General features: G+C 39.5%; 2 protein-coding genes across 3 annotated transcripts in view; both read right to left on the bottom strand.

The window, feature by feature from the left end:
• Positions 1 to 5,579, bottom strand: part of iqgap3 (IQ motif containing GTPase activating protein 3) — a 36,084-nt gene extending 30,505 nt beyond the window's left edge. Inside the window, exons 1-9 of one of the 2 annotated variants that reach the window (XM_061983004.1) lie at positions 5,378 to 5,579; positions 5,140 to 5,227; positions 4,855 to 5,011; positions 1,627 to 1,704; positions 1,470 to 1,546; positions 1,332 to 1,399; positions 1,151 to 1,264; positions 901 to 1,079; positions 686 to 767 (exon numbers count right to left, since the gene is read on the bottom strand). In XM_061983004.1, the coding sequence (XP_061838988.1) occupies positions 686 to 767; positions 901 to 1,079; positions 1,151 to 1,264; positions 1,332 to 1,399; positions 1,470 to 1,546; positions 1,627 to 1,704; positions 4,855 to 5,011; positions 5,140 to 5,227; positions 5,378 to 5,405 (871 nt within the window). In that variant the 5' untranslated portion in view covers positions 5,406 to 5,579. The remainder of the gene's footprint in view (positions 1 to 685; positions 768 to 900; positions 1,080 to 1,150; positions 1,265 to 1,331; positions 1,400 to 1,469; positions 1,547 to 1,626; positions 1,705 to 4,854; positions 5,012 to 5,139; positions 5,228 to 5,377) is intronic. The other variant, XM_061983005.1, reaches the window with a different exon arrangement.
• Positions 5,580 to 7,888: 2,309 nt separating this feature from the next.
• Positions 7,889 to 21,260, bottom strand: LOC133621389 (immunoglobulin superfamily DCC subclass member 3-like). The gene is made up of 12 exons (XM_061983431.1): positions 21,195 to 21,260; positions 15,416 to 15,709; positions 15,212 to 15,356; positions 15,015 to 15,145; positions 14,817 to 14,954; positions 14,589 to 14,747; positions 10,699 to 10,864; positions 10,223 to 10,473; positions 9,947 to 10,111; positions 9,666 to 9,854; positions 9,451 to 9,555; positions 7,889 to 8,013 (listed from the first exon to the last, which is right to left on the bottom strand). The coding sequence occupies exons 1-12, from the start codon at positions 21,238 to 21,240 to the stop codon at positions 7,889 to 7,891; spliced, it is 1,914 nt and encodes a 637-aa protein (XP_061839415.1). The 5' UTR covers positions 21,241 to 21,260.
• Positions 21,261 to 21,271: the final 11 nt, after the last annotated feature.

Below are 21,271 nucleotides of genomic sequence, written 5' to 3'. Positions count from 1 at the left end.
TTTCATTGTTATAACGTCACCTTTATCTTTAGTTTTTAAGCCAAAATGTGTCTGTTCTCCCTTTTCTTTTTACACACTGTGTCTGCTTGTAAGTACTCAGTGATTGTGCGCTACTGAACATGCTCCTCTGCTCGTAAACCAGCAATGTCACGACGTGTCATGGGACATCGGAGTCTCCTGACTTAATTTGTACTGACGTATACATTGATCTGATCACTGACCGTGTAACGGTTAAGATAAAAGAGCTTGCACGCTCAAAATCAATTGCCTGATTAATCTAAGTGCGTACATGATTAATGCATTAATTTTTTGTGATTAATCACATGAGTTAAGTCATTAATTTTGACAGCCCTAATTAACTAATATATATAAATATAAATATAGATAGATAAATTCGATTTTCAATTCATAATCGATTAAAAAGAACAGCTGTTTATTTTATGGAGGAATGTAGTTAATCATAGAACTAGCCCCCAATATTATTAAAAAAGTATTGATTTTGAACTGAGAATTGTTTTGTATCAAGAATCGATTCTGAATCGAATCATTATCCCCAATAATTCAATCGTGTGGTGCCTAAGGTTTCAAAACCCAAATACTGTATATACAGTACCGGTATATGCTTCCCGACTATCATGATATTGATATCGTTTTATTGTCCCAGTTACCATGACAACCTTCTCACCGTTGACCAGGAGAATGTTGTTTTGGATTTCTCTGCGTGTCAGGTACTCTTCATAGATGTCGTTGTCCTCTGAGCCCCCACCCTGAAATCAGACGACACATAAAAATGGGTGCCATGTGACGATCCTGTTCCACGGTGACCAAATAACTGCCGTTTTTTTCCACAGGACTAGAACTGGCCACCATGGACCAGACCTGTGACACAGCAACACTCACCCGGCTGGCAGCCAGCTGTGCTTTCTTTCTTTTGGCCTGAAGCAGCATCTCCTGGTAAATGCTCATCAGCGCCTCCTGCAGTTCACCGAGCTGGGCGCTTGGGTTCCTGAGAGCCTCTGCCGTGACCCCGACCTGACCTCTTTCCACAGCCTCATTGATGGCGATGACCGCCGCATGAACTTTGATATGAGGATATTTTGACAACTATGAACCTCACTCTTGTGGGATCTTACAAAGTTATTTTGTTTACCTGCAGCTTCGTCCACTGACAGCTCATTGGACAGAATCCCTCCAATTTTGTGAAAGGCGGGAAGCTGGATTCCATATTTGTCCAACTCCAGCCTCATGTAGTTGATTTCCTCCTCTGAATGCACGCACACACCGATGATGTTACCGTTGCCAAGCAACCATTCAGCATGATTTTGTATTACCTGTGAACTTAACCGTCCCGTAAAGGTCCGTGATCTGTGGAGCCAGGCCGAGTCTGTACAGGTACATGCTGAAGACACAGGTAAGCAGGCAGACAGGTAGGCAAGCAGGCATGTAAGTAGGCAGACGGAACGACTTACCTGAGCGCATGGAGGCAGTAAACAGTCCTCGGCATGTTCTTCTTGTCATATATGTCGGTCGTTTCTGGCTGGAAGATCTGAGGGTACAGCAGCAATAGTCCAAATAAGGTGGCAAACTAGTTACTAGTTAGTAACTAATGAGTTACTAGTTACTGACCGCTGGCAGTCCAAGGGCAGTCATGGCTTCCCTCCAGTGGTTGATGTTGTCAGTATGTCGGAACTGAAGACCCACCCCCTGATGTCATGACATCATGAATCAGTGACATTATTAATAGGTACAATATATTGTGAATATACAAGACTTTATGAATTGTTGCTATTATTGATGCAAGCACACTGCAGCACATTATGGATGGATGATAGGGCTGGGCGATATATCGAATATACTCGATATATCGCGGGTTTGTCTCTGTGCGATATTGAAGAATGACTATATCGTGATATTCGAGTATACGTTCTCACGCAGTTGCTTTGAGCTGCGGGCATTACACTACAGGCGTTTTTCACTCTTTCTTGTCTCTCCTTCTCACAGAGACGTAAAACAAGCGCACCTTCTTACATACGTCACATACTGTCGCGCGTGCAACATCATACGCTCTCGCAGAGCAGAGAGGTAGCGGCATGGGTAAAGCGAGCTGTGATGCTAGCGGTGCGAGTGGGAGAGAGAGAAGGTGCGAATCTGGTAACAAATGGAGGAAGAATAATTAATTCCCAAGAAAAACAGCAGGGGGTCCATCGTCTGGCGGTGGTTTGGCTTCAATCGGGAATATGTTGAACAGACAACCGTAATATGTCAAGTACGGTATGCGTCAAAAGTGTTGCTAAAAAAAAGTAGCAGCTCTACTAATGTGTAGCATCATTTGAAAAGTCACCCGCTAGAGAATGAAGAGTGCTTGAAACTACGCATGCCAAAATCTCTGTTCGGTGCCACACCCACAAAATGCCAAAGCAACAATTTCCAGATCAACACCGAATGAAACAAATAGTCAACAACAGATGGAGATAACATCCACAGGAACATACCACATAGCGAAGGACATACACTATTTGATTTCCTATTATGCAGCTCATTTTTATTTTACACTTTTTGAAATATCTTGTGTGACATCATGCACAAAAGTGCACTTTATTTGTTTTAAACTATTGTAGTGGCGTTCTGTACAAAAAGTGCACTTTAATTTAGTGTTGTTTTGATATGTCATCTTAGTGACATCATGCACAAAAGTGCACTAATAGCTTGTTTTAAAATGTCTGACAATCTTGCATGTTCTGTTTTGAAATCACATTTGTTGTAAATTCTTATGGCTGTGGGTAGAAAAGACTTCCAGTGGCACTCCTGCCTGTCCTGTGGATGTGGAGTCCTCTTCGGCTTAGGACTTTAACATATATTGAAATTCAATATACAGTGTATGTATTAACCAAATTTATAGTTTTAAAAAGACAGAACTTTCAGTTTATTTTGAGTTACAACAAGTAAATGGCACATTTTGGTGGAATGGTAGACATAGAAAATTAATTGATGAGCTGTGAAAATCATCAAATAGTAAAAATATATTTTGTGGTATTGTAAATCCCGGGCTCGGGATCTTTCTGTGTGGAGTTTGCATGTTCTCCCCGTGACTGTGTGGGTTCCCTCTGGGTACTCCGGCTTCCTCCCACCTCCAAAGACATGCACCTGGGGATAGGTTGATTGGCAACACTAAATTGGCCCTAGTGTGTGAATGTGAGTGTGAATGTTGTCTGTCTATCTGTGTTGGCCCTGCGATGAGGTGGCGACTTGTCCAGGGTGTACCCCGCCTTCCGCCCGATTGTAGCTGAGATAGGCTCCAGCGCCCCCCGCGACCCCAAAGAGAATAAGCGGTAGAAAATGGATGGATGGGTTTGTGCCACTGCTTAAAAACTGTTTAATAAATACAGTTTTGGTAAATTGACTTAGTTGTGATTTCCCTCTCTGCATGAAAGTTTAAAATGAGCATATATTAATGCAGTATGAACAAGAATGTTTTAATGTAGACACATAGAATCATCATACTGGTGTGATTATATGCATCAAGTGTTAATTCAAAGCTAAGGCAAAATATTGAGATATATATCGTGTATCGTGACATGGCCTAAAAATATCGAGATATTAATAAAAGGCCATATCGCCCAGCCCTAACTTCAAGCACAATCGAGCACGTCCGTCATGGAATTTTACATCGACACAATTGGAGTGTAGTCTGTGGCTATGTCTACACGAAGCCGGATAACCCCTTAAACAAATAATTATTTAGCCTAAGCCCCGTTTCAACCACACTAAACCATCGTTTAAGGTAACCCTCCTTGGCTAATTTTTTATACAGGTAAGTGCGCCGTGCATTTCTTCTTGAATCTCCGGCTCTTAGCTTTGTATGGACTCATTGATTGTTTACAAACTGAGTTCGGAGAGGAAGTGAAGTCAGAAAGACCGCGTCCCACACAGGAAGTGACGTCAAAAAGAACGCGCCACAGCCAGCTTCATGACAACTGGCGCTAACCACTGGAAAGATGGAGGCGAGTCATCCAGACATGCCCGTGTTTCTCATTCTTCTACATGTACAGACGCTTGTGGAAATCACACATGAATACCTTAAGAGAAAGCGATTGCAGCTATTTCGGATAGAACACATCTCAGACGGCAAAAGAACTTTCCAATGTCGAGGTGGTCAGCTGTGATTCTACTTACTGAAAAACTTTGTCCATTTGTCGAAGGAGAGTCAACGAGAATGCGGTCTCCCGAGGATGTGATAAAAAAAGTTAGCGTGTGCTTTGTATTACCTGGCCGACGAGTGAAGACGATGGAAAACATCAAATTAATTTGGACTGGCAAAGCAGACTGTATCAGTTATTGTCCGCCATGTATGTCTCGGACTCAACGTCTAGGTCCAGAGTATATAAAGTAAGCAAAAACGAATGGATAATGAAGGTGAAGGCAAAAGAGTGAGGAGTGTCCTGACCAGATATCTTGATCCCTAGCTTGATTGATGCAAAATGTTCTTTATCGCATTGTTTACATGTCTAATAAACATTTGATTAATTTATGATGGCTGAGGTGTGATTCACTACAATAGGGCCCCACAGCGCACTAGAGTCCAGTTAATTGAAATACCACAACACTGGATATTGTTCAGATAAGTTAAATTTAAGAACTTGCACACAAAGCAACACTGGAGGTGACTATGACGTGCGCATTTTCCACGCATGCGTCCTAGGTCGCATTGCGCCGGCGGACGGAGGTGGGAGGGGGTCTTAAACGACCATTGTGTGTGTGTGTGGACAAGGATAAGGGTAGGTGGGATTTACCCTGGATAACCTTATCCGGCTTAGTGTGAACGGGGTCTTTGTTTCGTTGAAAGAAGAAACTCACCTGGTAGCGAAGTTGCTCCAGGTCGTAAATCTTCTTCAAAGGAACGGTTGCTGGGGCGAAACGATGGCCGAGTTTGGCGAGAATTACGCCATTCCGCAACGCCTCCTCAAGTTCGACAGGAGCAGGGAGCTCCTCCCCCAGACACGCCTCCATCCACCTGCAGACGGAAAGTCAGCTGACATGATTGGATGATTGCCAAAAGCAATAGCTCATTCGAACATTTTGCAGTGTGTGTGTGATGATTTTGGACATTATGAAAAATGTGAGTGATCTGTTTCAAGTCACCTCTTTGCTTCCTCCAGTCGACACAAATAGTGATAAGCAACATTTTGGAGTCTCTGCTCGTCCATCTGCTCAGCGGTCAGACGTCCATCTGCTCAAATACCAAGACATTTTGACAAAGCACACATCTGACACACATCTTTACACACGTACGGTGGAAATATATAATATATATACTAATATATATCATGTATAGGCGTTAGCGGAGTAGCATTGTTGTTTACGGTTATATCAAACTTACACTGACTCTGAGCAGACGAACCCGCCATGTTTGCCGTGACACCAGCCGTCCTCAATCTTCTCAGCGGTGAACAAAGTCAAACTTTGAAACACACCAACAGTTTAAAAAAAAATTGGAGCAGAATAACCGCTGAAAACGAGAGCGAGTTCGGCCAGAACGTCGAGCCTTTGAAGCGCTCTATTTCCGGTCTGGGGTTTGAAAGCTGGCGCCACTCTGTGATTGGCCCAGAGATCCAGCGCGTTTTTCTATTGGAATGTACGTGACGTGCCTGCGTGGCGGCCATCTTAGCGGGGGCAAATGCAGTACTAGCCGTTGTATATTGAAACTAAATAATCGCTTGCTTCATTCTAAATACATTTTTATTGCAGTTCACTTTATAGACCGGTGTTTTTCAACCTTTTTTGAGCCAAGGCACATTTTTTGCGTTGAAAATTTTCGGAGGCACACCACCAGCAGAAATCATTAAAAAACGAAACACAGTTGACAGTCGTTGTCGCAATTATTGGATATGACTTCAAACCATAACCAACCATGCATCACTATAGCTCTTGTCTCAAAGTAGGTGTACTGTCACCCCCTGACTTATTCTGACGTTTTTGCTGTTTTCCTGTGTGTAGTGTTTTCGTTCTTGTCTTGCGCTCTTATTTTGGTGGCTTTTTATCTTTTTTTGGTATTTTCCTGGAGCAGTTTCATGTCTTCCTTTGAGCGATATTTCCCGCATCTACTTGGTTTCAGCAATCAAGAATATTTCAGTTGTTTTTAATCCTTCTTTGTGGGGACATTGTTGATTGTCATGTCATGTTCGGTTGTACATTGTGGACGCCGTCTTTGCTCCACAGTAAGTCTTTGCTGTCGTCCAGCATTCTGTTTTTGTTTACTTCGTAGCCAGTTCAGTTTTAGTTTCGTTCTGCATAGCCTTCCCTAAGCTTCAATGCCTTTTCTTAGGGGCACTCACCTTTTGTTTATTTTTGGTTAAAGCATTAGACACCTTTTTACCTGCACGCTGCCTCCCACTGTTTCCGACATCTACAAAGCAATTAGCTACCGGCTGCCACCTACTGATATGGAAGAGTATTACACGGTTACTCTGCCAAGCTCTAGACAGCACCGACACTCAACAACAACACATCATTTGCAGACTATGATTACTGATTTGCAAAAAATATTTGTAACCCAAATAGGTGAAATTAGATAATCTCCCACGGCACACCAGACTGTATCTCACGGCGCGGCACAGTGGTTGAAAAAACACTGTTGTAGACAATGTATAATAATTATTAATGTTGTTTTAATACATTACTTTGTCAATGAAAGACTATTCTCAGTGTCCTTGTTTTAACCGTACGGCATATTTCGCAATCCTATGCAGCATATGTTTTTATTTTTTTAATTTCTGCTTGTATTTCTTTTATTTGAGTTTTATCGTTGTATTTTTTATTTTTCTGTGATATGGATCCACCTGGGTCTGAAAATAAAATGACTACTACTACTACTACTACTACAACGTGCCGCCATTCTTGTTTTCGTTTCCCTGCCCTGTTCACACTTTGCCCCTACTAGCTTACGCTGTTGTAGGCACGTCGCTAAAGAAGGCGTGACGTAAATAGTTTTATGGGTCTGGTCTCAAAAAAGGGGGCTGTCAATAAAGAAAGAGGACACAGTGGGCGTGGCACACACGTTGGGACAAAAATTTTTTTTTAAATTCATAAAATTGCTGCGTGACAACTAATCAAGTAGTCATTGCTCAATCCTCCAGTTGACAAGTTCGTGGAGTCGCTCACCTTTCTGCATCTGAATTTGTTTTTTGTTCAATATTTTTGTTTAGGAATATAAGAAAAATACTTGCACATTTTTTATTTATTTTATTACGGAAAGAAACGAAGATCTCAAGTGACAGAAAGTTTTTCTTTACGACAATAAAACGTCAAACAGCACCATGTTAAAGCATTGCTACATGTAGACAGCAGGGGGCAGCAGCATCCGCTCACGCTCTGTCTAAACAAGAAGAAGAAGACATTTTGGTCCCACAGACAGATCTCCAGTGTTTTGGTTTGAGGTGGGTCACGTGGTTTGGCGTCAAGGTGCTTCTCTTTGGAGGAGGCGGGGCTTAACTTGAAGTTTGTGAGCGCAACATCTTTGAGAAGGCAACTTGCTCATCACGAGATGTCCGCGTTTGGTTTCAGAGAAGGCGCTTTGGGTCCACTTTGGCTTTCAGTGAGGAGGAACTAGTCATGTGACCTAACGTAAGGCTGGGAGGGGCGGGGCGTAAAGGCAGGAGAGGTGAGATTCATGTGGAATCATTTCGGAGGGGGCGTAGTCAGGCCTCTGTGGGTGGAGCAGAGAGATGAAGAAATTATATTTCGGAAGAGTCGCCAAACATGCGTCTTACCTGACTCATCTCAGCCTCCTCAGCTGGAGCTCTGACATCAGTGACAGTGGGCGGGGCCTTCCTGCAAAAGAAACGCCCATGAAGAAGAAAATGATGATGATGATGATGATGATAATGATGTCTCACCTTCGTCGGTAGCCCAACAGGATGAAGAACAGGAAGCAGAGGACACACGCCACACTGCCATGGACGCACAGCAACACAATCCACCTGGACGCCTCTGTCCAATCACACTTGCAACTCACACCTGCTGACAACGGGCACTATTCTTTGGTTTTTGGTCTCGACTGGTCTTATAAGCGGTAGAAAATGGATGGATGGATGGATGAATGGTCTTCTTTGGTCCCTACTGGTCTACTTTAGTCTCGACTGGTCTTCTTTGATCTCTCCTGGTCTTCTTTGGTTTCTTCTGGTTTACTTTGGTCTCTAGTGGTCTTCTTTTGTCTCTCCTGGTGTTCTTTGGTCTCTCCTGGTCTTCTTTGGTCTCTCTTGGTCTTCTTTGGTTTATTCTGGTTTACTTTGGTCTCGAATAATCTTCTTTGGTTTCTACTGGTCTGGTTTGGTTTCTACTGGTCTTTTTTGGTCTCTACTTTTGACTCTACTGATCTTTTTTGGTCTCTACTGGTTTTCTTTGGTCTCTCCTGGGGGTCTTTGGTCTCTCCTGGTCTACTTTGGTCTTCTTCAGAATCTGATAGTCTTTGTCAGTGTCTATCAATCAATCAATCAATGTTTATTTATATAGCCCTAAATCACCTTCTAATGGTGTTCTTTGGTCTCTACTGGTCTTCTTCAGTGTATTATAGTCTTCTTTGGTCTCTACTGGTCTAGGTCTTTAGTGTTTACTGGTTTTATTTGGGCTCTACTGGTCTAGGTTTTGGTGTTTCCTGGTTTTCTTGTGTCTCTACTGGTCCTCTTCAGTGTCTATTATGGTTTTCTTTGGTCTCTACTGATCTTCTTCAGTGTATAATGGTCTTCTTTGGTCTCTACTGGTCTAGGTCTTCAGTGTTTACTGGTTTTATTTGGGCTCTACTGGTCTAAGTCTTTGGTGTTTCCTCTTCAATGTCTAATGGTCTTCTTTTATCTCTACTGGTCTTCTTTAGTGTCTACTGCATGGTCTTGTTTTGTCTCTACTCGTTACTCCATCCATCCATTTTCTACCCCATTTTTTGTCCCGTTCGGGGTTGCGGTGGTGCTGGAGCCTATCTCAGCTGCATTCGGGCGGAAGGCGGGGTACACCCTGGACAAGTCGCCACCTCATCACAGGGCCAACACAGATAGACAGACAACATTCACACTCACATTCACACACTAGGGCCAATTTAGTGTTGCCAATCAACCTATCCCCAGGTGCATGTCTTTGGAGGTGGGAGGAAACCGGACTACCCGGAGGGAACCCACGCAGTCACAGGGAGAACATGCAAACTCCACACAGAAAGATCCCGAGCACAGGATCGAACCCAGGACTTTTGTATTGTGAGGCAGACGCACTAACCCCTCTTTCACCGTGCTGCCCTACTCTACTTGTTACTGTTTTTTAAAATTTACTGCTTTTCTCTGGTCTTCTATTGTGCCTTCTTTAGTGTCCACTGGTCTTCTTTTTTCCGTGTAGTCTACTTTTGGTCAAAGTGGTTCTTTGAGCAAAGTCTACATGGAAACGTCACACAGTCAGGATAAAATTCTTTACCTGCTGAGATGTTTTCGTCCTCCAAGGAGATGAGGTGACGGCTGATGAGACTTTCTCCATTCCCGTTAAACGCCGCCAGTTGGATCTCATAAAGTGAGTGGGGTTCTGTAAGAAGGATCACATATTCCGGTCCAAGTTCTAGTCCTACTATGAAGTAGAATAAGCTAATGCTAACCACCATGCTAGCCAGTTAAAAGTCTGGTGGTTCTACTGACCAAGGTTGTACAAGGCATGCGTGTTGATATGTCCTGGAAAGGTTTCCTGGCCCTGAAGAAGAGGCTTAGAAAGACTGTAGTACTTCAGCTTGAAGCCCTCCACCTTTCCTGGCTTACTGGGAAGGTCCCAGTACACCTGCATGGCTGTCCGGTTCAGAACCTTTGTGAAGAAACTCGGAGGACTGGGAACTGCGGGACACACATTGAAAGCTTCCTGAGGTCTGACGACCCCAAGTCCACCTTTGCTCACCTCTACACGAAGAGCTCGGTTGTCCACCTACCGCCCCCTAGTGTGGTGGAGATGATGGCGCTGGACTGCCGACTTCCTCCCAGAGCAGAATAAGCCTTCAAGTAGATGGAGTAGGTGGTAGCCTCCTCCAGGTTGGAGAACTCGTGGCTAAACGTGGTCCTACTGACGGCCTCCTGCAGCTCGGCACTGTCCGCCTCTGAGGACGGGTCAAAGGGCACAGGTCCAACAGTTTCGCACCGGTTGGAGTGACTTTTCTTTCTCCAATACACCCGGTCTAACGAGGTCTGATGTGGACTCTACGACTTACCTCCAAGTCTGCGGATGTGCAGGACGTATCCAATGATGTGCTGGCTGACGTCGTCTGGTGGTTCGTCCCACATAAGCTGCAGACCACTCGAGCTGAGAGGCACGGCCCTGAGGCCACTCGGGGCTTCGGGCAGATGGGGTCCTTGGCTGACGGCAAGACGGGCGCTGGCCTGGTTGGCGCCTGCGCTGTTCTCGGCGACGCACTGGTAGATCGCCTCGTCGTTCGAGGCGATGTGAGTGACGGCGAGCGTCCTGGCGGGGAACACACATCAACCGGATGAGCGCGTTGCCATGACAACGCACCTTCAAGATGTTGGGAGCTTCCTTTTGCCTCCAGAAGCATTAAAATGATGCTAGCTCAACTGCATGCTAATGCTAACACCTATCCTGTTCAGGTTAAGCTGGAGCCTATCCCAGCTGAATGAGAAAGGACACACGTACACAACAACATATGAAAAGATGCTCTCATGTCTTTACGTGTTTCCGTTGGCGAGCTTGACGTTGGCGCTGGGACGGAGTACTTTTCCGTTCTTGAGCCAAATGATGTGGGGCTCGGGTACGCCGGTCGCCGAGCAGCTGAAGACGGCGCTGCCCCCTGCAGGCCGGGAGACCGATTGCGGCCAGTGGACAAACTCGGGGGGCGCTGCAGGAAGAGAGGCGTTAACAGGAGGCGGATTTCTGTAGGCTTCGCCCCTTTTATGTAGGGTCACTCCCCGAGTTAATAAGTGTGAGGTGCGACAAGTTGCTGTAGACCATGGTGTTGACATCATCTTTGTTGCTGTCTCAATTGTTGCTTTTAATTTTCCTGAGGGAACTCTCCTGTAGGAATCAATAAAGTACTATCCATCTATCTATCTATCAACTCCGTCAGACAGTCCCCACTGTAACCATGAATAATCTTTGTAAGCCCCGCCCTCTTCCCCATTTTACGTGAAGACTAATGGGCTTCAGAGGATCAACAATGGCCTGTCGTGAGCTCAAAGACGAGGGATTTCAGAGTGATGCTGCCTTGGCTGTGCTCCTGCTAAACTAGTAAGTAACTTTCGATGCGCAAATCAAAATGCTAATGCTAATGTTAGCTATCGGAAATTTGCGTGGTAACAATAATTAGCCACCATCGTGATAGTTTCACTACTACTTCCTTCGAAACAACTCTCCCACTGGTCTTTCTTTGCTTCGGACCTGCATCCGTCCTGATTTATTCTTGGTATTAGTGTCATGTTTGTAGCCCACTCCAAAATAGTTTCTTGATATTGTGTCACGGCCCGGGCGCACGTCTCTGCGCATGTATGTGCGTGCTGCGCGGAGCGCACTTCCAGGAGCGCGCCAGACACGTGTCAGTCCGGCGGCAGCAAGCGGCTGCAATCAATCACCAGCAATCAGCGCACCTGTGGCTGGTCAGAGGACCTGCCGTCATAAGCTTGCAAAACCTGCTATCCCGCGTCAGAACGTAGTCACCTGTCCTGTACAGTAAGCGTATATCAAACTCTATGCATTCTGCTCTCTCTGTGTTTTCTTCCCCGTCGTGTTTATTGTCTCGTGTCCTCGCAATTAATTTTTTTTTATAATAATAAAAAGTTAATAAAAATGTTTTGTTTTTTAAAAAAAAATAAAAAATAACATTTGAAAAAAAATGAATAAATAAATATATATATATATATATATATATATATACATATATATATATATATATATATATATATATATATATATATATATATATATATATATATATATATATATACATATACACGTTAGGTCAGGAAAAAGTACAGAGGCTATATCATTCCTACAAGCCTGTTTCGCAGGTTTCCCCTTTTATATATATAAATTATAAATGATAAATAAATATATAAAATCCCCTGACGAGCAGGGAAACCTCTGTGCTTTCTCCTGACCTAACGTATATTTTGCCCTACCCTGGTATTGAGCACTGTATAACGGATAAACCACAGAAACCTCGACTATATGTATATGTGTGTGTGTATATATATATATAATAAATAATGATAATAAATGATATATATATATATATGTATATATATATATATTTATTTTTTATTTTTATTTTTATTTTTATTGTGAGGCCAAGAGGGAGACAGGGAAAAAATACATTATATATATATATATATATATATATATATATATATATATATATATATATATATATATATATATATATATATATATATATATATATATATATATATATATATAAATGTATATATATATATATAAATGTATATATATATATATATATAAAAGTATATATATATGTATATATCTCAGTTGTTCTTCACCTTGTTGGAGGTACCGAACCCCACCAGTTTCATATGCGCATTCACCGAACCCTTCTTTAGTGAAAAATAAAATACTTTTTTTTTTTTAAATTCAAAGCAAAGTTTTATATGTTTTTTTTACTGGTGCACAAAATGAACCGTGCATGAACATCACCTTGTTCAAAGAACAAAGCCAACACAGTGCATGAACTCACAACAAATTACACACCTGCAACTCAGTGTGACTTCTGCTGTTGCCTTTGGGAGACCAGTTCAGATATGCGTGGCTTCACCTTGTCAAGTGCCACTCTCATGTCATTTTAAATGATAAAATAAAATTATTTATTTATTTTCACAGCAAAGTCTGTTCCTTTTCTTCGTTTTCCACCCAGACATACAATACTAGTACACAGCTCATGAAAAACAATATGTTTTGTTATTGTCATTGTAAGTGGGCCAAAACACTTATATTATAAAATAATCTCATGGAAATGACAGCAGTCATTTGATTATAATAATAAAACATTGAATTTGTTATTTAGTCAGGTTTGGGACAGGTGTGCTCACATGTGCTCCACTGAATGCTCAAGGAGTTTTTGCGTTTGCTCACGCATATAGAAAATTAGAGGGAGCATTGTTTGAGGGTATCCATAAGACGCCGATAGGGAGAAGTTTTTATTTACACAATGAGTCGGGTGTGTCTTGACCTCCGTGACCCCTGAAGCCGACTCACCGAACCCCTAGGGTTCGATCGAACCCAGGTTAAGAACCACTGATATATATATATATATATATATATATATATATATATATATATATATATATATATATATATATATATATATATATATATATTAGGGCTGTGACTCTTTGGGTGTCCCACGATTCGATTCAATATCGATTCTTGGGGTCACGATTCGATTCAAAATCGATTTTTTTTTTCAATTCAACACGATTCTCGATTCAAAAACGATTTTTTTCCCGATTCAAAAGGATTCTCTATTCATTCAATACATCGGATTTCAGCAGGATCTACCCCAGTCTGCTGACATGCAAGCAGAGTAGTAGATTTTTGTGAAAAGCTTTTATAATTGTAAAGGACAATGTTTTATCAACTGATTGCAATAATGTAAATTTGTTTTAACTATTAAATGAACCAAAAATATGACTTATTTTATCTTTGTGAAAATATTGGACACAGTGTGTTGTCAAGCTTATGAGATGCGATGCAAGTGTAAGCCACTGTGACACTATTGTTCTTTTATTTATTTTTTTATAAATGTCTAATGATAATGTCAATGAGGGATTTTTAATCACTGCTATGTTGAAATTGTAACTAATATTGATACTGTTGTTGATAATATTCATTTTTGTTTCACTACTTTTGGTTTGTTCTGTGTCGTGTTTGTGTCTCCTCTCAATTGCTCTGTTTATTGCAGTTCTGAGTGTTGCTGGGTCGGGTTTGGTTTTGGAATTGGATTGCATTGTTATGGTATTGCTGATTAATAAAAAATAAAAAAATAAACATTTTTAAATAAAAAAAAACAAAAAACAATTTAAAAAAAATGAGAATCGATTCTGAATCGCACAACGTGAGAATCGCGATTCAAATTCAAATCGATTTTTTCCCACACCCCTAATATATATATATATATATATATATATATACAGTTCATATATATATATATATATATATATGTATATATATATATATATATATATATGTATATATATATATATATATATATATATATATATATATATATATATATATATATATATATATATATATGTGTGTGTGTGTGTGTGTGTGTGTGTGTGTGTGTGTGTGTGTGTGTGTGTTTGTGTGTATATGTATGATACACATTAACAAATAAATGAATCATCTGTGTAAGAAAGAGCAAATGTGTGTGTGGTGATCATATGACCTATTGTCATGCAAATGAACTCTGTGTGGGAACTTGTATGACCTCTGACCTCTGTCTGTCTGAGCTGCAGCTGCTCTTGTTGGTTCATTTGGTAACACAATGACACACACACACACACACACACATACACACAAAAGGAAGACGAGGAAAACAAGCCCACCTTGCACCATGAGGCGTCCGAGCACCGTACGTCTCGACCGACTTCCCGGACGATTGGCAGAACAAACATAAACTCCGGAATGTCGCAGCATGGCGTCCGAGATCATCAGGTTCCCGCTCCCCAGAACCTGGACGCCCTCCACGCCGATGGAGCGGCCGTCTGGAACGTGTGAGATCGTGAGCTGTCGTCGCAGTTACGCGCTGAGAGCGTGTTGGGTGTTACTGTTACCTAGGCGACTCCACGACATGATGGGCAGTGGGTTTCCTGTGGCAATGCATTCCAAGATGGCGGTCTGATGGACGTTGATGGTGAGGTTCTGGGGACCGGACAGGATGACGGGCTCCTTGTAGGTCTTGGACGCCGCACCTGCAAAAGACGGTGTCAGGAATCGGCGGCATGAGCGTTCTACGCTGTAGCGACGCTTACGGGTGACCGACAGCCGGGCCTCGTGGCTGCGTCGCGTCCTGGCCACGTTGGACGCCACGCAGCGGAACCGTCCGCTGTCACTTTGGCGAATGCCGTTGATGTGCAGCACGCCGTGAGGAAGCAGCGTGTACCTGCGGCCATGTTGGAACGCACTGTGAACACAAGCTGATGTGCACGTGGGCGCGTGCACGACATACCTGTGGTCCTGCGTGCTCAGTGGGCGTCGGTCTTTCTGCCAGGTGATGTCGGCCTCGGGGATGCCATTGACCCGACAGGTGAGTCTAGCCACGCCCCCTTCATCTACCGCCACTGACTGTGGGTGGGACACAAATTTGGGGAGGGCTGGGGAAACGGATGGGTTTAGCTTTGCGCTAAACGCAGGTGGAGGTCATGTGACTCACATGCCAGCTGCACGCGGGCCTTGCGGCTAATGAGCATGCCGTAGCGATTGCGGGCCGCACACTCGTACTCGCCGGCGTCCGTTCCATTGCTCCGCCTCTTCCCGGAGAAACTGTGGATGAGTAATGCTCCGTTCGCCAGCGCTCTCGTTTCCACGGCAACACCGTCCTTCCTCCAGGTGATGGAAACAGGTCCCTCACCCTCCACCTGACAGTCCAGCATGAGTGGGCGGTCCTCAACGGCGATGACATCACTGGGCTCTTTCAGGAACAACAGCTCTGAGGCTCCGCCCACACCTGACAGGTGTCGAGATGTTGTTTTCTTTAATCAGACAAACTTTAAACATCCGAGAACAGCAAATACAACTTTTAGACACCATGATTGCAGTACTACTACACGCTTACAGTACTACGATGCATGACGACACCTGACACATACAGTACTACTACATTCTTACAGTACTAAAGCCTGACGCATGCAGTACTACTACATTCTTACAGTACTAAAGCCTGACGCATACAGTACTACTACACTCATACAGTACTAGTACACAATGATGACACCTGATGCATACAGTACTACTACACTCATACAGTACTACTACACTCTTACATTACTAGTACACAATGATGACACCTGATGCATACAGTACTACTACACTCCTACAGGACTACTACACTCTTACAGTACTAGTACACAATGATGACACCTGACACATACAGTACTACTACACTCCGACAGGACTACTACACTCTTACAGTACTAGTACACAATGATGACACCTGACGCATACAGTACTACTACACTCCTACAGTACTACTACACTCTTACAATACTAATACACAATGATGACACCTGACGCATACAATACTACTAAACTCCTACAGTAATACTACACTCTTACAGTACTTCTATGTATAACACCTGACGCATACAGTACTACTACACTCCTACAGTACTACTACACTCATACAGTACTAGTACACAATGATGACACCTGATGCATACAGTACTACTACACTCATACAGTACTATCACACTCTTGCATTACTAGTACACAATGATGACACCTGTTGCATACAGTACTACTACACTCCTACAGTACTACTACACTCATACAGTACTAGTACACAATGATGACACCTGATGCATACAGTACTACTACACTCATACAGTACTATCACACTCTTGCATTACTAGTACACAATGATGACACCTGTTGCATACAGTACTACTACACTCCTACAGTACTACTACACTCATACAGTACTAGTACACAATGATGACACCTGATGCATACAGTACTACTACACTGCTACAGGACTACTATACTCTTACAGTACTAGTACACAATGATGATGACACCTGACGCATACAGTACTACTACACTCCTACAGTACTACTACACTCTTACAGTACTAATACACAATGAAGACACCTGACGCATACAATACTACTAAACTCCTACAGTAATACTACACTCTTACAGTACTAGTACACAATGATAACAACTGATGCATACAGTACTACTACACCCCTACATTACTAGTCCACATGACACCTGACGTAGACAGTACCACTACACTCCTACAGTGCTACTATACTCTTACAGTACCATTACAAAATTATGACACCTGATGCAGACAGTACTACAACACTACTACAGTACTACTACACTACTACACTCTTACATTACTAGTACATAATGATGACACCTGTTGCAGACAGTACTACAACACTACTACAGTACTACTACACTCTTACATTACTAGTACATAATGATGACACCTGATGCAGACAGTACTACAACACTACTACAGTACTACTACACTCTTACAGTACTAGTACACAATGATGACAACTGATGCATACAGTACTACTACACTCCTACAGTACTACTACACTCTTACATTACTGGTACACAATGATGACACCTGATGCAGACAGTACTACAACACTACTACAGTACTACTACACTCTTACAGTACTAGTACACAATGATGACAACTGATGCATACAGTACTACTACAGTACTACTACACTCCTACATTACTAGTACACAATGATGACACCTGACGCACACAGTACCACTACACTCCTACAGTACTACTACACTCTTACAGTACCAGTACAAAATTATGACACCTGACGCATACAGTATTACTACATTCTTAGAGTTGGATCCTACTAATACACTTAACAATATCACACAAAGATTTTAAATAACACTACAATAAAAACACAACTTTGTAAGTAACAATAACACAAAAAACACAACATAGTCAGAATCAAAACAATAAAAACACAACATTGTAAGTAAAAATACCACAAAAATACATTTGAAGTAATAAAAAAAAAACACAACATTGTAAGTAACAATGTCACAAAAACACATTTTAAGTAATAACACAAAAACACAACATTGTAAGTAACAATAACACACAAACACATTATAAGTAATAAAACCAAAAACTCAAAATTGAAATTAACAATAACAGACAAACAAAAACATTTTAAGTAATAAAACTAAAAAGCAGAACATTGTAAGTAACAATACCACAAAAACACATTTTAAGTAATAAAAAAAAACAAAAAAACTCAACATTGTAACTTCGTAAAAATACCACAAAACCACATTTTAAGTTATAAAACAAAAAACACAACATTATAAATAACAGTACTACAAAAACACATTTTAAGTAATGAAACAAAAAAACACAACATTGTAAGTAACAATACCAGAAAAACACATTTTAAGTGACAAAACAATAAAACACAACATTGTAACTTAACATTACCACAAAAACACATTTTAAATGGTAAAACAAAAAAAACAACATTGTAAGTAAATATAACACAAAAACACATTTTAAGTAACAAAACAATAAAACACAACATTGTAAATACAAATACCACAAAAACACATTTGAAGTAATAAAACAATAAAACACAACATTGTAAGTAACAATGTCACAAAAACACATTTTAATTAATAAAACAAAAACACAACATTGTAAGTAACAATAATACAAAAACATTTTTTAAGTAATAAAACCAAAAACTCAACATTGTAAGTAACAATACCACAAAAACACATTTTTAAGTATCAAAGCAAAAAAGCATAACATTGTAAGTAAAAATACCACAAAACCACATTTTAAGTAATAAAACAAAAAGCACAACATTGTAAGTAACAATACTACAAAAACACATTTTAAGTAATAAAACAAAAAACACAACATTGTACGTAACAATACCACGAAAACACATTTTAAGTAACAAAACAATAAAACACAACATTTAAGTAACAATACCACAAAAACACATTCTAAGTATCAAAACAACAAAGAAAAACATTGTAAGTAACAACAGCAAAAACAAATTTTAAGTATGAAAACAAAAAACACAACATTGTAAGTAACAATACCGCAAAAAAACATTTAACGTAAAAAAAACAAAAAAAACACAACATTGTAAATAACAATAATATAAAAGCAACATTTTAAGTAGCAAAACAAAAATATCAATAACACAAAATAACCCAAAGTTCTAACCTTAACTGCGAGACCAACATTTACTCTGCTGAAATATCCCATTCCTAAATATTTTTGCATGTGCCTTGATGTAGTGGCGTTATATTGAATGTATCTAATGAATGATCAAGTATTTTACACATCGTATTTAGTTTTCCATCTACTCAGTAATGAACATTTATTCAGGATCAAATGGGGACAGCCCCCCTTCCCCATCCTCATCAGACACAGACGGTGACCTCATCTCCTAAAGGTCATGAGAGTCTGTCTGACTTTGACCTTGACACTCCTGCTCACAATATATTTGCACCCCCCCACCACAAACAAAGAGAAAGTAAATCGAATAAAAACACTTGAGATGTAATGTGAAGTCCATAAAACATTTAAAATATGTCAAATGTAATTCAACATACTAAATATGTTATCTCATTAAACTTTTTCAATAATGTTCAATCTCATTAAACACTTCATTATTATACAATTAAAAAGTTAAATCTAATTAAAAACATTCCATATAAAAAGAGATATCTCATTAAACACTTCATATATAATGTTAAATCTAATTAAAACTATTAAATATCATATAATATCAAATCTAATGAAAAACATTAAATGTAGTATGTTAAATGTTATTAAACACTTTAAATATAATAAAATGGTAAATCTAATTATGACACATTAAACATAAAACAATGTCAAATCTCGTTAAACACGTTAAATATTTCAGCACTGTTAAATCTATAAAACACACCGAATATAATATACTGTTACATCTAATTAAACATAATAAATATAATATGTCAAATCTAATCAAACACAGAAAATATAATATGTCTAATATCATTAAACAAATTAAATATAATATATCCAAAATACACATCAAATATAATATAATGTTAAATCTATAAAACACTTTAAATATAACATAATGTTAAATCTAATTAAACACATTAAATATAATATAATGTCTAATATATTAAACAAATTAAATACGGTATGTTAAATCTATAAAACACATCAAATATAATATAAAGTTAAATCTAACACATTCAATATAATATGTTAAATCTATAAAACTATAAATATACTATAATGTTAAATCTAATCAAACACATTCAATATAATCATTTGAATCTCATATAATATAATGTTGAATTTAATTAAACAATTTAAAATGGAACGTGTCAAATCTCATTAAACACATTAAATATAATATCAATTTAATTAAACAAATGCAGCTGAGATAGGCTCCAGCACCCCCCGCGACCTCAAAAAGGGACAAGTGGTAGAAAATGGATGGATCGAAATGAAAATGTGTCAAATCTTATTAAACACAGTAAATATAACATAATGTTACAGTAAATCTAAATAAACACATAAAAATATGTTATAATGTCAAAGTCATTAAACACATTAAATATAATATAATGTTAAATCTAATTAAACACATTACAATTAAAATACTCGTAAATGTCATTAAAGCACATTAGATTTAACATTATATGTAATGTGTTTTAATGAAAGTTATTAAGATTATAGGTTTAATGCATTTAATTAGATTGAACAATATATTACACAATTAAACACAATAAATATAATATATTGTTAAATCTAATTAAACACATTAAATTTAAAATACTCGTAAATCTCTTTAAAACACATTAGATTTAACGTTATATTTAATGTGTTTTAATGAAAGTTATCAAGATTTTATGTTTAATGCGTTCAATTAGATTGAACAATATATTACACAATTAAACACATTAAATGTAAAATATTGATGAACCTAATTAAACACATTAAATACAATATATTGTTCAATCTAATCAAACACAGTAAATACAAACTATTGCATTACAACAAATTAGTTGAATCTGAAAAAACACATGAAAATATAAAGTTTTCTCGATGACTCAAGTTAGGCAACAACCACAACAACAATGAGGCAGATGGCTAAATGCCATAAAGAACAATAAACAATTTTGAAGTCTTGAAAATTGATTTCTTTGCATGAGAAAAATAAATCAAACAATACATGGAATACAGAAGTCAATTAAAATATTAATCATAATAATCACATAGCAAAAATAAGAAAGCCAACACTAAAAAGCTCATCAAGCTCATGATAATAATGATGGATTTGAATGAAATGAATTATTGTACCAATCATTAAAATCACAATAATGACCCCGAAAGGGACAAGCGGTAGGAAATGGATGGATGGTTGGATGGATGATCAACAACACACCTGAGCAGCAGGTCATCATGATCGTCATCATCCATGTCAACGTCATGGTTTGACGTTTTGCGTCCAATTGTGAGCCA

Source organism: Nerophis lumbriciformis, linkage group LG21 (assembly GCF_033978685.3).
Source record: "Nerophis lumbriciformis linkage group LG21, RoL_Nlum_v2.1, whole genome shotgun sequence".
Lineage (NCBI taxonomy): Eukaryota > Metazoa > Chordata > Actinopteri > Syngnathiformes > Syngnathidae > Nerophis > Nerophis lumbriciformis.
The sequence above is the reverse complement of the archived record's forward strand: the minus strand, read 5'-3'. Positions and strand labels throughout refer to the sequence as shown.